Genomic DNA, 13770 nt, shown 5'->3' with positions numbered 1-13770 from the left:
AACATAAAAAGAGCTTTAAAACTAATGTACATTAAAATTGTTGTTACCCCCATTTAATATCAATGAGGATAATTAATACCCATGCCTAAAACCAGTGCATGGAAATCGTTTTCATAACAATAAAGACAATCAACCACTTCTTTAAAAATCACAATAAAATAAAGCGATGGTATAAATTAAATAATTCACCAAAATTCCCAGAAGTAATTCAGTTTTTCTGCTAATAATCTAGACCAGTCTCCTTGCCACTCATTAAACATTTATGGGAGCATTTATAGAATACCAAGTATCCAGCACAAAACTCCAATATTTTATTCCGGTCAGAATTTTGTCTTTCAAGAATGGTGAATAAGATCTACGCACACTGCGTTTGCCTATGAGAGCTTATACCTTTTAATAACTTCCACTTTTCTCCTGAAAATGATTTTCTTTTTTCCTTTCAAGAGTTGTAATGGGCATTGTCTTCAAAAATCAAAGTGTCTCTCAAGTTCCATCTATTCAACTGTCATATTCAACAAGTACTTAATTGTGACAGGGCTGCACAGGAAGCCCATGATGCAGTCATGTCACCCATGTTTGATGTTTTTATTTATAACTTTGCTGACTTTCTCAGATACTCTCAGGCTAATGAGTGAAAAGAAAACAAGATGTAGTTAACCCATAATTCACACTATAACAAGGTTTTGAAAATTGACAGAAACAATAGCTTTGTCACTGTAGCTTGCTTGACCAGCAGGAGCAACACTGAAATTTTGAAGTATGAGATAAGACCTAGAGGAGAAGGCCACAGAGGTGGAGATACCACTTTTGAAGTCTGATAAAACAGCACTGAAGATCAGAAAGTCATTTCTACACTGTCTCGGGAGCTAATCCCCTCTAATGAACTCATTTAATTTTCACTCATAAAACCTAATTCCAATGTATTAATTTATCACAAAGAATATATCTTTCCCCCAATGGAAAACACACATTAAGTTTCCTAAGGGGGATGGATACCAGTTGACCATCCACTCTTCTCCATTCTTTCCATAAGCCCACAGTGGGCCCAGAGAATCCTTAGCACAATCCAGGCAGCCCCAGACAGCCATAGTAAGATGAAATTCGCCAGCCCTGCAACAAAGCAGTGTCTTTTCATTCTCACTAAAAGGTCAGGTAATAATCAAACTATGTTGGAGATCCAGAAATAAAGGCAATGTATAAATAGGCTTGATTTTACTGTCATCAACATCCTGGAAAAAAAAATACCTGAGAAATCCACCTTCCTTCGATTCTAGTAACACTCTAGTCACTTTGAATATGCCAAATAATTCTTTCTGAAATATTTATTAAAATCATTTTTTAATCCTTCCTCTTTTTTTTCTATTTTTTTCTAGTTCTCACTCAATCTACTCTACATATTGGAGAGGTAGGTTTTCTTCAGATAAACCTCAATTGTTTTTGTTGCAGGTCTTCTTTGTGGTTATCAAAACAAAATGGAGCTCCTGTTGGCTGCTGCATGACACAGACATGACTGGGCAGATTGTTCTAACATATGGAGACTCCATTTGGAATTACCTGATTTTTTTAAAGGCTTTATATCGTTTTTTTAAAAAAATTCACTAGGCCTGGAGTTGTAGAGGACTAAAGTGATTATCATCGCAGAGCCATTAGGCTGAATTAAAAACTTCAGTTTCAACTGAAGTTCAATTCAGTTTCAAGTTTAGTCTAAAGTTGAAGCTGTCCATCAGCTGGGACACAGCATTGCCATTAGAATACTATTGGCAAAGAAAAGAAAAAGTGGTTTGTCCCAATCAGCACAAGGGCAAATTATGTGATAACTGAGTCATTTCTCTCATGGGAACCCCATGACATCTCTTCCCATGAAGCAGGTGCACCAGGTTCTGTTTCTAGGAGGATGTGCCTACAAATGGCATGTGTCTCGGATCATATCAATGCAAGCCTCACCTGGACAGGACAGGTGAAGTAACTCGTGTAGTGTGTGTGTGTGTGTGTGTGTGAAATTCTGAGATTTACTAAACAACACATTAATCACTTTGCCATAGTACATGTCCTCTAAAAAAAACCTTAAAGTGATGAAACCATCATAGCTGTTTAGAAATGTGCAGAAAAATAAAACCATAGAAACTAAGAACTGTAGATTTTGAAAGAACCCTAATAAAGAGCACTAAGCCCTTCCAACCTTTGCAATGGAGAGCACTGAGATCCAGATGGTGTCGAATATATCATCCGGGCCACAGTGATGGATGACCTTAAACAAAAGTGTAAAGTGCAGATGTCAAATATGAGGAGAACATCAAACATGTTAGGTGTTCAAAGCATAGGTAGGCATAAATGATCTCATTTTATTTTCACAACTGGTTTTGATTTAAGTAGAATAGCAATTAGCATTGCCCATTTCATAGATGAAGAAATTGACATTCAGAGAATCCTAATGATGACTTTCCCACAGGCACACCAGTGGAACACAGGACTGATCCCATCCTCACTCTCCAAACCTTGCAGACTCTCTATTGCCAGGCTTTCTACTTGGCCAGGCTTCATGGGAAAGATGGGAAAGGTTCAGAAAGCCATGGATGGAAGTAGGATAAAAGAAATAGGGGAAAGTCATTCAGTAGACCTACGATAAGGTAACCTGAATAATCTATGGCTGAGTATATGTATATTTGTGGTCTGGGTATTAGGACACAGATATTAGAAAGAGTTTCCTTCCTGGCTTTTCAAATTAAACAAAGAGAACTACTGTATGATGCAGCAATCCCACTGCTGGGTATACATCTAAAGGAAATGAAATCAGCATGTTGAAGAGACATCAGCACTCCCAAGTTCATTGCAGTTCAATTCACAAAAGCCAAGTCGTGGAATCCACCTAAGTGTGCATCAACAAATGAATGGATAAAGGAAACTGTTATACATGAAATTGAAATGCTGTATGGCCTTAAAAAAGAAGGAAATCCTGTCATTTGGGACATCAAGGATGCACCTGAAGGACATTATGTTCACTAAGACAAGTCAGGCACAAAACACAAACACTCCATGTGCTCACTCGTATGTGGGATCTTAAAACGTTGATCCCACACAAGAAGACAGTGGAATGGTTGTAATCAGCATGTGGGCGGTAGGAGGGTTTGGGGAGATGTTGGTCAAAGGGTTCAGAATTTCAGATAGGAGGAGAGAGATCTACTGTACAACACAAAGATTATAATTAATAACAATGTATCATATTTTGGAAAATTGCCGAGACTAGATTTTAAGTGTACTCACCACAAAAAAAAATGATATGTGAGATAACGCATATGTTAATTAGTGCAATTTAGCCATTCTATAATGTAGACATATTTAATGGCAAAATGTTGTACATGACAAATGCATACAATTTTTTGTCAATTTTTAAACATCAAGAAAAATCTCACAGGTCTATATATTAATGCCCACTAACAATTTTTGTGCACAGCCTTTGGATCCCGTTCTTTGTTCTCTGTTTTGACCTGCCTCCTCTTTGCTCTCATCCATCCAGCACAGTGGGAGGAGCAGCCTTGCTACCTGTGCCCAGTCAATCCAACATCCCACGCAACATATACCCAAAGCCACACAAGTATATTTTATATGGCCCCTCTAGGGCTAAGAGATGAACTGCTTTGTAGGGGCCAAGGTGACAAAATTCTCCTTTGAGAAGCAATAAAACAGTATGGGAACCTACATTCAGGAATTCGGGTCTCTATTCTAAGATTACAATGCATTTTTAATTGCTTAGGGTTTCTAAAAGGTCATTGCATTAACTTTGGAGATCTTCCCTCCATTCTTAAGGTTTTTATGCACATTTAGAAAAAACACAGGTGCTTAACACATTTTGTCCAGTTAAATGGGCCTCTGTGATCTGAAATTGGCATAGGCAGGTGGCTGCCAGGTCTGCGCTACTTTGGGAAATGGATGTATTTCTCCTTTACGGGCTCTCCATGGGAAGGGAAAGAGAGAGGGGGAGGGATAATGCTGACAGACACCAGCAGGGTGATTCTGTGCTCAGCATCTTGTCTTGGTGGTATATCCAAGCTGCAAGATTTATAACCTTCTTGTTACAATGTATCAGCTTCAACACTTTCAGTGAAGTCTTCAATAACTTCGATGACATCTTGCTGAGGGGTTTTGTCATTAAAAGCCTAAAGCTGGTCATTAACAAACCTTCTCTGCAATCATCCACCGCTGTGCTAACTCAGGCATGGATCTGACTAGAAAGTTGGGCTGGCTCAGAAACTTTCCAGAAGGCTGCTTTTTTTTTCCCCCTGTGTGGGGTATATTTCTTTAGGGAAAGAAAATAGAGTTCCCAATCATTTCATCATTTATTTCTCATTACCTATGGTCTAACCCTTCCCTGATAGACAACCATATTCAGTAAACATGTGTAGAACACTACAATATAACAGGCTCAGCACTCAGGGCTGAAGAGCTAATTATGAAAAGCACAACTCCAGCCCTTAGAGGATTCGTGGGGCCCCCAGAAAAAAATTAACCATCATTTACAGAATCCTTAGTAATGTGCCAGACCCTCTTTAGGTGTTCTAAACATTATCAGGTTCATTTTTTACCACCCTTTAGAAGACAGGTGCTCATAATTAACCCTGTTTTTAGAAATTAGGTGACTAAAGCTTTGTCTGCTTAAGGTTTTCCCCAAAGTCAATGAGAGCATAACTGTCAGGACCAGATCCCAAACCCTTACCTTGGCTGGCACATTCATCTGCTCCAAAAAACAGAATTGGCCCAAGGAAAAGGAAAGATCATGGAATTCCAGGTTGAAGAAAGATCAGAAGATAAGCCAAAGGCAGACACGCTGGACATGGAGGTGGTACAGTCTGGACACAGGGTGGACCCCCTTTCCAGGAGGATTTATGTCATAGGTGGAGTCTTGCCCTTTGGGAGCAACTTCCCTGGCATCCCTTACTTTCTGACCCCCACAACAACACATCCGTGTGTGTGTGTGTGTGTGTGTGTGTGTGTGTGTGTGTGTACATTTGAACTCACTGCCACTGCCCTGAAGTCTGAGCGCTGCTGTTAATTTTATGAATGTCATAAAGATTCATATGATGGGAGGAAAGCTTAACTATTTCAGGATCAAAGAATGCCAGACATTCAAAAGTCCATGTGGCGGGGCAATCCCCAGGTGCGTGACAGCTCATTCTACTGTTGGTGATTTGCTTGTTCACCTCATCTGGGAACCTCTCGGATGGAAATAATGCAGTTGTGGCTTCTTCCCCACACCACCCCGCCTGGAATGGCCAAAGGCCAGTGTTCAAACACACGCCAGCAGGTCCTCAAAAAATGTTGGAAAAACATGCAGCTTTGGGGAAATATTCTGCCATGCTTCAAAGGGGAAAAAAGAAGGATAGACGAATAACCAGTCTTTGAATAGCATTTTTCAAATCTAACAAGGAAATTGACTTGGAGATGGTGGGTACATTTTTAACTGTGCACATTTTATAATAATAATAATAATAATAATTACCATTTGTTAAGGAACTACTATATAACCCATGAGCTATTAACTACTATGTACCAGTTAATAGCTCATGGGTTATATATAACTCATTAAATGCAATCTTTACAACAATCCCGCCAAGGTAAATATTATTCCCATATTTAAACATAAACAGAGGATTAGATGGGTCAGGCAACTTACCAAAGCTCCTCTTTGAAAAATTTGCAGAACTAGCATGCAAGCCTAGTTATATGGTATTTTAAGGTTTTGTTGTTGCTTTACTCTTCTCAGAATCTACAATCATGAAATATAACCTATTTAAAGATGTTTAAATACAATCAAACAACACAAGGCTAAAAAGGCCCTAGCTTTTATATATATATATATATATATATTTTAATTTTTCTTCTTCTTTCCCAAAAGGAAACAGACACATTAGCTTACTTTTTACTACGTGACTAATTGCTATGAGATTTGACCTGAAGAGATCAGTGAGCCCTCCAGATCAATGATTGATCCAGCTATAGTGCCATCAGGTGCCCGTCCACGTGCGTGATGTTGGAGGGAGGTCCCGTTTGTGAGAATCACAAAGCCATCATCCATCTGACACCTGGGTCTGGTGGGCTCCATCTGCAGTGCTTTCCACAAATGTCTTCCTTGGTCTGTTATCATTTTTAATTGCTCACAGGATGCTTCTTACCAGGAAGGTTCTTGCCAACAACGATCATCAGCACAACCTCAAAGGAGTCTCAGAAAACGGAGCAGTAAATTCAACTCAGTTCCTCTGATAAGAGGTAGTATATGGGGTGTCTGAGAATGCCCAAGGTCATAGACCCTGTTACCTTTTCAGAGACAGCAGAACTACTTTTAACAAATATATGCAAGCCCAGAGTGCCAAAAGTAAAGGAAGAAGTTCTATGCAGAGACAAAAAGGCACTTTGACTCAGAGAGCCCTGAACTTAACACATCATATCTGATACCAAGATAATCAACAATAGTATTAATGACATACCAGTTCTGTCTTTTTCCAGTAAATATTACTTAGTAATTTCTTGATCCATCAACAACTAAAAAAAAAAGATCCATCAACAACTAAATAAAATTTATTTTTTAAAAAAAGAACATGAATGCTGCTGGACTTCAGGAAAAACTGGAATCAGAAGCTCAAGAGCCATTTGAAAATTATTCCTGTTTCTTGTCTCCACTTCCTTAATTAATGCCTGAGCATCTCCGCTTCCCGCTGCTCGGAAATTTATATGGCAAAGTAAAGCCACCAATGGCTCACAAAGTTGCACAGTTTAAGAAGCATTCCAAGTTCTAAGTCTCAGGCAGAGATTGGCTCAGTCCATGTCACATGCCTGTAGTTAGACCAGTCAATTCTCTGTTGAGAGGAACAGCCTTTGATCTCCCTTGCCAGGCTGTGGCTGTGGTAATCATGAGGACAGGGGGAGAGAGATGGTTCACACAAAAGAAGGGATTTTGTTATTAGCAAAGAGAGTTTTATCACAAAAGGATTCACTACCTACAAAAATCTATGAAAAAATATCTATCCATATACCTAGTGACAGATACACTTATTTATCAAATTTTTTGTCAGTTTGTAGATTTCTGCACATCTTAAAAGACTATATATGTTTTTTTAAAAAATCAAAACAAAAATAATATTATGCATTAGTTGCAAAGAATACTGCTTATTGTTAAAATTCAAAGAGAATGTAAGTGCTAAGAAAATGATGTTTCAAATGCATGATATAGTGGCTCCTCAACTTATTATGTATTCATGTCCTAATAAACTCATCATTATGTCAAAACTGCATTTAATACACCCAGCCCCCTGACCATCCCAGCACAGCAGCATGGTACACTATAGTCTCGATTGTTCACCCTTGTGGTTTCAAAGCTGACTGGGAGCTATGGCTGTAAGTCCAGCATCACAAGAGAATGATTACATGCTTTCTAGTATAGTATGAAACCAATCCAGAAAAAGATCAAAATTCAAACTTCCACGTTTAGTTTCTATTACATGTGAACCTATCTCACACCATCACGAAGTAGAAAAATCACAAGTTGAACCACTGTAATTAAGAAATCTTCTGGGTTTTTTTCCACTAGATAATTTAAAGACCAAATATGATATGATATGTACATGTTGAAAACAGGATTTTGTTGGTCAACCTTCTTCCCTCTCCTGACCCTTTGAAACCCAAATTCTCACAGTTTCCACTCTTCTGATATTTTTCTATCTTTAAATAATCTGAGTTTTAGGGTCCAACCCTAAGATTTTAGCATTAGAAATACTTAAAATTATTTTATATATCTATGAAATGTTCTTTAATGATTAGCAGTAAACAGAGCACCAAGCTAGAAATAAAAAAAAGACAATTTCTATTTTTCTCTCCTTTTCCAAATGTACCCAGACTAATCTTAGACAAATCATTTATGCTCCCTAAATCCATCTGTAAATCTGCTTGAATGTCTACTTGTCCTTCAGGATGAAATTCAGGTGCTTCAATGGGTTAACTATGAATAGAATCTATTTACAGGGAAAAGTGGGGAGAAACCTCAGAGAACAAGAGATTTCCCTCTTATCAAAAAATGAAGGTCAACCAAAGGAAGAATCTATTTTGTGTGTAATACAAAATAATTATTTTACTTGGATCAAATTGTAGGAATCCAATTGCCTCTGTCAATAAACTCAAGGCCTGAGCAAGAGATCCAGTCAACATATTTTAGAAAAAGACTGCTTTCCATCAGTTTCCAGAATTTTTTCTATTCTCAGTATAATAGTGAAAATTTTTGGAAAGAATGTTATTATTCTGGGACTTTCAAATAAAATGATGAAAAATGAGTATGGCTACTATGCTTTAAAAAAAAGAAAATTAGAAGTCTCATTTTTGCATGGTATTTTGCTGCTACGATACGATTCCTTTATAGGGAGAAAGAACAAAATTTATGAAGCAACAGTTTCAAGCAGTAATATTCCAAGAGGAAGCTAAAGAAGGGAGCTGGGAGGCTGCCTGGTCTAGAAATGGGTTACCTACTAAATATGATTCCTTTTGATGTCTTTGCAAATACAAAAAGAATTACATGGAAAGACAGAGTTTCCAGAATAATAATATTAACCTGAAACACAATTCACATATTTTCTAAGACCGAAGCTTCTTCTTTTTTGGGTTTCTTGGTTACAAGTTAATGGTACATACATTGATGGAGGACTCGTGCCATTTTGAAGTTTATTGCATAAACACTGAATTTGGATCCTTAAAAAATCCTGTCCATTCATTTCTTGGTAGTTAGGATATTAAGATATGCAATAAAAAAAGTGTGTTGTAGTCGGTGGTGCTAATCTTTTTGTAATAATTAATGTTCTTTCCCACCAGTCACCACTCCTTTTATTCTTGTCACCCTCACCCAGGAGCCACAAAATTCAGAAGACAGTGACATTTTACTTGATTCAATTTCAGGAGGTTGATGGAAGACCAAACCCCACCTTCCTCTTTCCTAAATACTTTTTCTCCCCTCTCCTAATTACATGGCTTTGTACTGATTTACATGAATTTCAGCTTTCAAAATCATTGGTCTTTGCTGAATGCAAATAAGCACATGGGAAAATTATATTAAGTTTGCACAATTGATCTTTCATCATTTCAAATGGTACCTTTGAACATTTCCTGAAATGTCTGTCTGAAATACTCCCAACGCTGAGTGTCATCAAGAGATGGGGGGTCACGCTGGGGAAACCCATTCTCAGTGATGTAAATTACAGGGTTATTATACGTATCCTAGAACAAGAGAGCAGAAGTTTTATTCCAAACAGATGTTTAAAAAAAAAAAAAGCTCATAAAATCAGGTGCATTACCCTCAATCTTCTTGAAGCTACAACCCCAAAACTAGTTTTCATCAAATTGCACTGACCCTATTAACTTAATTTTCCACACGCTGACCTTTTATGACTAACAATGGAAAAGCAAAACTGTGCAAATGTCCATGAAGACAGTCAAATGACTCTTATTATAATGAGAAGACAGAAATATCTTTCTTCCCATCAGCATCTGCTGATTGTCACTGCTCCTTAACCCCTTAGTCCCTCTGGTAGCCATATTCCCTACTCCCCACAGGAGGAGTCCTAAAAACTGATAACTTGAAATTTTAATTTCAGCCACCTGGATGTCATCCAGTGGAATGGAGACTCAGAAAGGCTCCAGCCCTATCTTTCCTTAAAATGCCCTTTTAATAATCACTGTTGTGACACCAGCTGGACAAATGCATGCAAGCTACTGCTACAGACATTACTAGCTTTAACAACAAATTCTGAAGTTGACTGCAGGTTTTAAGCCCATTACTAGCTACTTAACCCTCACCAGTTCACTCCTCAATCTGTTCTTCCCAGGACAACAAATGGACATCATATTAACTAAAATCACCCACTTTTAGTTCCATATACACTCATACACATGCCTGATTGCCATCCTCACATATTTGGGTACACACAGACAGAAACAAATCATGCATTTACCTTAATGTATTTCAGTGATTTACGTATTCCCCACGGCACCACATAGACCCAGTCAACACCTTCCCAAGATGGATCTGGAAAACTATCAACCTGCAAATCCTGCCAGAAGTCCAGTTTTTCTTGTTCTCCTTTCTTAATCTCTGGGTGCTTGATGAGCCGAGTTGTATAGTATTGCACAGCAAAGAAATCAGCAGTGCCTTTGATCATTTTCTTCTCTTCCTCGGTAAATTCTGGAAGCTTCGATGATGGAAACCCTTGCTTTTTACTCATGGATGCAATGTGGGACTTGACAAGATCAGGATAATCACCATCAATGAATATAGGTTTAGCAAAGAAATCTAATGCAAAAGCAGATGCTCTTTTAACAGCCTCCTGGTCAGCCACTGAGTTGGGATCTCCGGGTTCCAACCAGACAAAAAACAATGATAGAGACACCTTACCCTTCTGCTCTTTTCGGAATAAGGAATCATAGCTGTGCCAGGCTCTGGCATGAGCCTTAATCAAATTATGAGCTGCCTGATAACCTGCAGGCCCAAAGTGAGGTATACCAGGAGCAAAACTGCCCATGTCATATGCCAGCACAGCAAGAATGTTAGGCTCATTTATGGTGATCCAATGCTTGACTCGATCCCCAAAGGTCCTGAAGCAAAACCGAGCATATCTGTCAAAGGCTTCAATGATTGCCTCTGACAGCCAACCTCCTTGGTCTTCTAAAGCCTGAGGCAGATCAAAGTGGTAGATGGTCACTATGGGTGTAACCCCATTTGTCAACAAATCGTCAATGATCTTGTTGTAGTAGTCAATTCCTAAGAGAGAGGAGGAAAAAAAAAGAAGAAGTAAGAAATTGTTTTTAGCATGTTGGCTATAAATTTTAAGCAAGAAAGGATCAAGAGGATTTCTTATTCAATGAGGTTTATTACTTCCCACAGTATAATCATTGAGAATCTAGAAGAAAACGTGGAAATCCCAGAAAAGACTGGCTGATGGGGGAGAGGGAATGTGATGGGGTGACATCATGGAAAGACACTTATTCTGAAACTAGATACATTTGGGCAAGTCACTCTCATCCAAGATTGTGTTATTGTCACACTTACTAAAATTGTTTGATTTGATTCTTTGTATGTCAAACTTTACCTATTAAACCCACTAGAATAGATGCCCCAGGACAGCAGGAATCTTGACTTTCTAATTCAGCTCTGGATTCCCAAATCCTGGGATAGTACCAGAAATTTAATAGGTAATAAATGTTTGTGGAATGAATGAATATCGGAAGTATTGGATAGAAAGTAAAGGAATTGATTCAGATGGCTGATTTAATGCTTTTCCAGACCTATTAGCTTCACGAGTCTAAGAAAGAAAAACTACTGAGCCTGAACAGCATCTCTCCCCAGAATGAACGTTCCAAGCAGAGTCAGAGGCTCAGGACATTGTGAGGGCCTGGCTGGGGTTTGCTCTAAATTTCTGACAGGGTGCATGGAAATACATAGCCAGACTGGGTTTCAGCTGATCCTCCCCGGACAGCTTGTGTGGGAGAATGCTTTCAGGACTGTTGCCAAGTTCAGAAGGACGTTATTAAGTTGAAGAGGCTCTGCCTCAGGACCCACAGTCAGGAAGATATTGGTCTAGCCTGATGATGACCCTCACCTGGGAGGAGATTTTCCAGTACAGATAGATGTCAGTGCTACACGTGGTTTTGCGTGTAAGAGTATGGAGGAAAATGAACCTTGGAAGAGAGCAGCTGTGCTGTTTGAAGAGGTTGTTGACTGAACAGAGATATAAAATCATGCACAGAATTATGTATGTTAAAAGTTTACCTAAAAGACTGGTTCCCTCTCCTGCCCCCCCCATAGCTTAGGATCCTCCAATTTAAAAAAAAAAATTAATTCAGACTTTGGCATTGTGTCATCAATCCAGTCATTCATTTGTTAAATGTTTAACTCTAATCTGATGGAGAAATTATTATATGCTGGACATATAAACATGAACAAGGTAAACACCATCCTCCTCCTCAGGAAACTTATCAGGAGGGACGAGAGATAAACTTATAAACCAGTGCAACACAGTACTACTAGTAAAGATAAAATATAGAGCCTTAATTTAAAATGTGGTAAAGGGTACCCAGGCTACACTTGGAGCATTTGAAAACTTAATGTGCATAATGACTCTCCAGAGTGAACAAAAGTGCCAGGCTAACTAAATGCTGTCCTAGCTCCTTCACCTGGTAGCTCTGTGACATTGGGCAAGTTACTTGATCTCTCTGAATTATCTTACCTCTCTGTGAAGTACAGTTAATAATAGAAACCTATTTCAATGAATTATGATGACAGTTGCATGAGTGGATAAATTGAACATGCTTAGAACAGTTCTTATCATCTGGTAAGGACCTAGTACAGGTGAGCTATTATTCTAGAAATAATTTTTATTGTTATTGTTATTAGTGACAACCAAGCCAATACTAAAAAGGTGACTATAAATCACCCACAGAAGATATCCAGGAAGAGAAAAGGGGGAAAGGAATGTGCCAAAGACCAAAGGAGATATAGAAATAAAACACCCAAATGAGAAAAGTAGGATATTTAGTTTTCTATAGCTGGGGAGTCAGCAAACATCATCTGCAATTGGAGGGACTCAAAAGCCAACAACAAAAAAAAAAGGAAACACAGCCTGGTGCAATAGTGCACCTGCAATCTCAGAGGCTTGGGGCTGAGGCAGGAGGATCTCGAGTTCAAAACTAGCCTCCGCAAACTTAGCAAGGCACTGAGCAACTCAGTGAGACCCTGTCTCTAAGTAAAAAATTTAAAAAGGATTGGGGATGCGGCTCAGTCGTTAAGCGTCTTGGATTCAATTCCCAGTACAAAAAGAAGAAGAAGTGGCAGGGAGGAGAAGAATGAAAAGAAAAGAAGAAAAGCTGTATAGAGTTTGGTGTTTTGTTTGTTTTTAAAGGAGAAGTCTTCAGGTTACTGGTTACTGGCACAAGGAAGCAGGAGGAAGGCTAAATAGAAGCAGGGTGTCCCATGTGGTTGGTTTGGGGAAGGTATTTGGCTTCCTCTGATTGGCACTGAGTGGGAAGCAGGGCGGTGATAGTGGGACAAACAAACACACAAGCTGCTGACCAAGTCCTGACTATTCTGGGCTGATGACTTCAGAGATGTGATTTTGCTTCTGGTGTTTCTTACATAGGTCAGAGTTTTATTTTCATATAGAATTATAGCTATTTTGTCTGGTCATCATTTGTCATTCTCTTAGAAGAGTATGACTCTTTCAGGCAGTAAGTTCAGTATAAGGTGAATGTACAGCCCACCAGAAATGAGAGTGGGGGAGAGGTTAGCAAGGTCACCAGAAGCCACGTTATGCACAGTCTCATGCTGGCTCTCTGCCTAAGTGATATTATTAACAATAACTCATTATTTAGCAAACTGGAACACTGTGTGAATCACGTATCGCAGCTGCATATTTGGGAGATGCATTTCTATGCTATTTCTCACTTAGTAAGCAGAATAACTCCTTCTCCTCCCAAAGATGCCTGTGCCCCAAACCATGGAGTGAATGAATATGTTATCTTACGTAGCAAAAAGAGATTTTGCTAATGTGACTAAGGTAAGGACCTTGAGATGGGAAGATGTCTCTAGTTTGTTCAGGAGGACCCCACGTAACCACATGAATCCTAGGAATAGAGGTCCGTCAGAGATATGAACCAACAAGAGAAGAGAGGATGGTCGCTTGAGAGGGATTCAACCTGCCATTGCTGGCTTAGAAGATGAAGAAAGGAGATCACTGAGCCCAGAAA

The 13770-nt window shown here is 38.9% G+C and overlaps 1 protein-coding gene across 4 annotated transcripts in view; it reads right to left on the bottom strand.

The window, feature by feature from the left end:
- Positions 1–13770, bottom strand: part of LOC101968782 (cytosolic beta-glucosidase) — a 108728-nt gene that overhangs the window by 49032 nt on the left and 45926 nt on the right. For 3 of the 4 annotated variants that reach the window (XM_078021138.1, XM_078021140.1, XM_078021137.1), the window contains exons 3-4: positions 9984–10789; positions 9126–9249 (exon numbers count right to left, since the gene is read on the bottom strand). In XM_078021138.1, coding sequence (XP_077877264.1) covers positions 9126–9249; positions 9984–10789 — 930 coding nt within the window. Of the gene's footprint in view, positions 1–6554; positions 6892–9125; positions 9250–9983; positions 10790–13770 lie in introns of those variants that run through there. The other variant, XM_078021139.1, reaches the window with a different exon arrangement.

This window comes from Ictidomys tridecemlineatus, chromosome 9, assembly GCF_052094955.1.
Source record: "Ictidomys tridecemlineatus isolate mIctTri1 chromosome 9, mIctTri1.hap1, whole genome shotgun sequence".
Classification (NCBI taxonomy): Eukaryota; Metazoa; Chordata; class Mammalia; order Rodentia; family Sciuridae; genus Ictidomys; species Ictidomys tridecemlineatus.
This window is presented reverse-complemented; position numbering and strand designations above follow the sequence as displayed.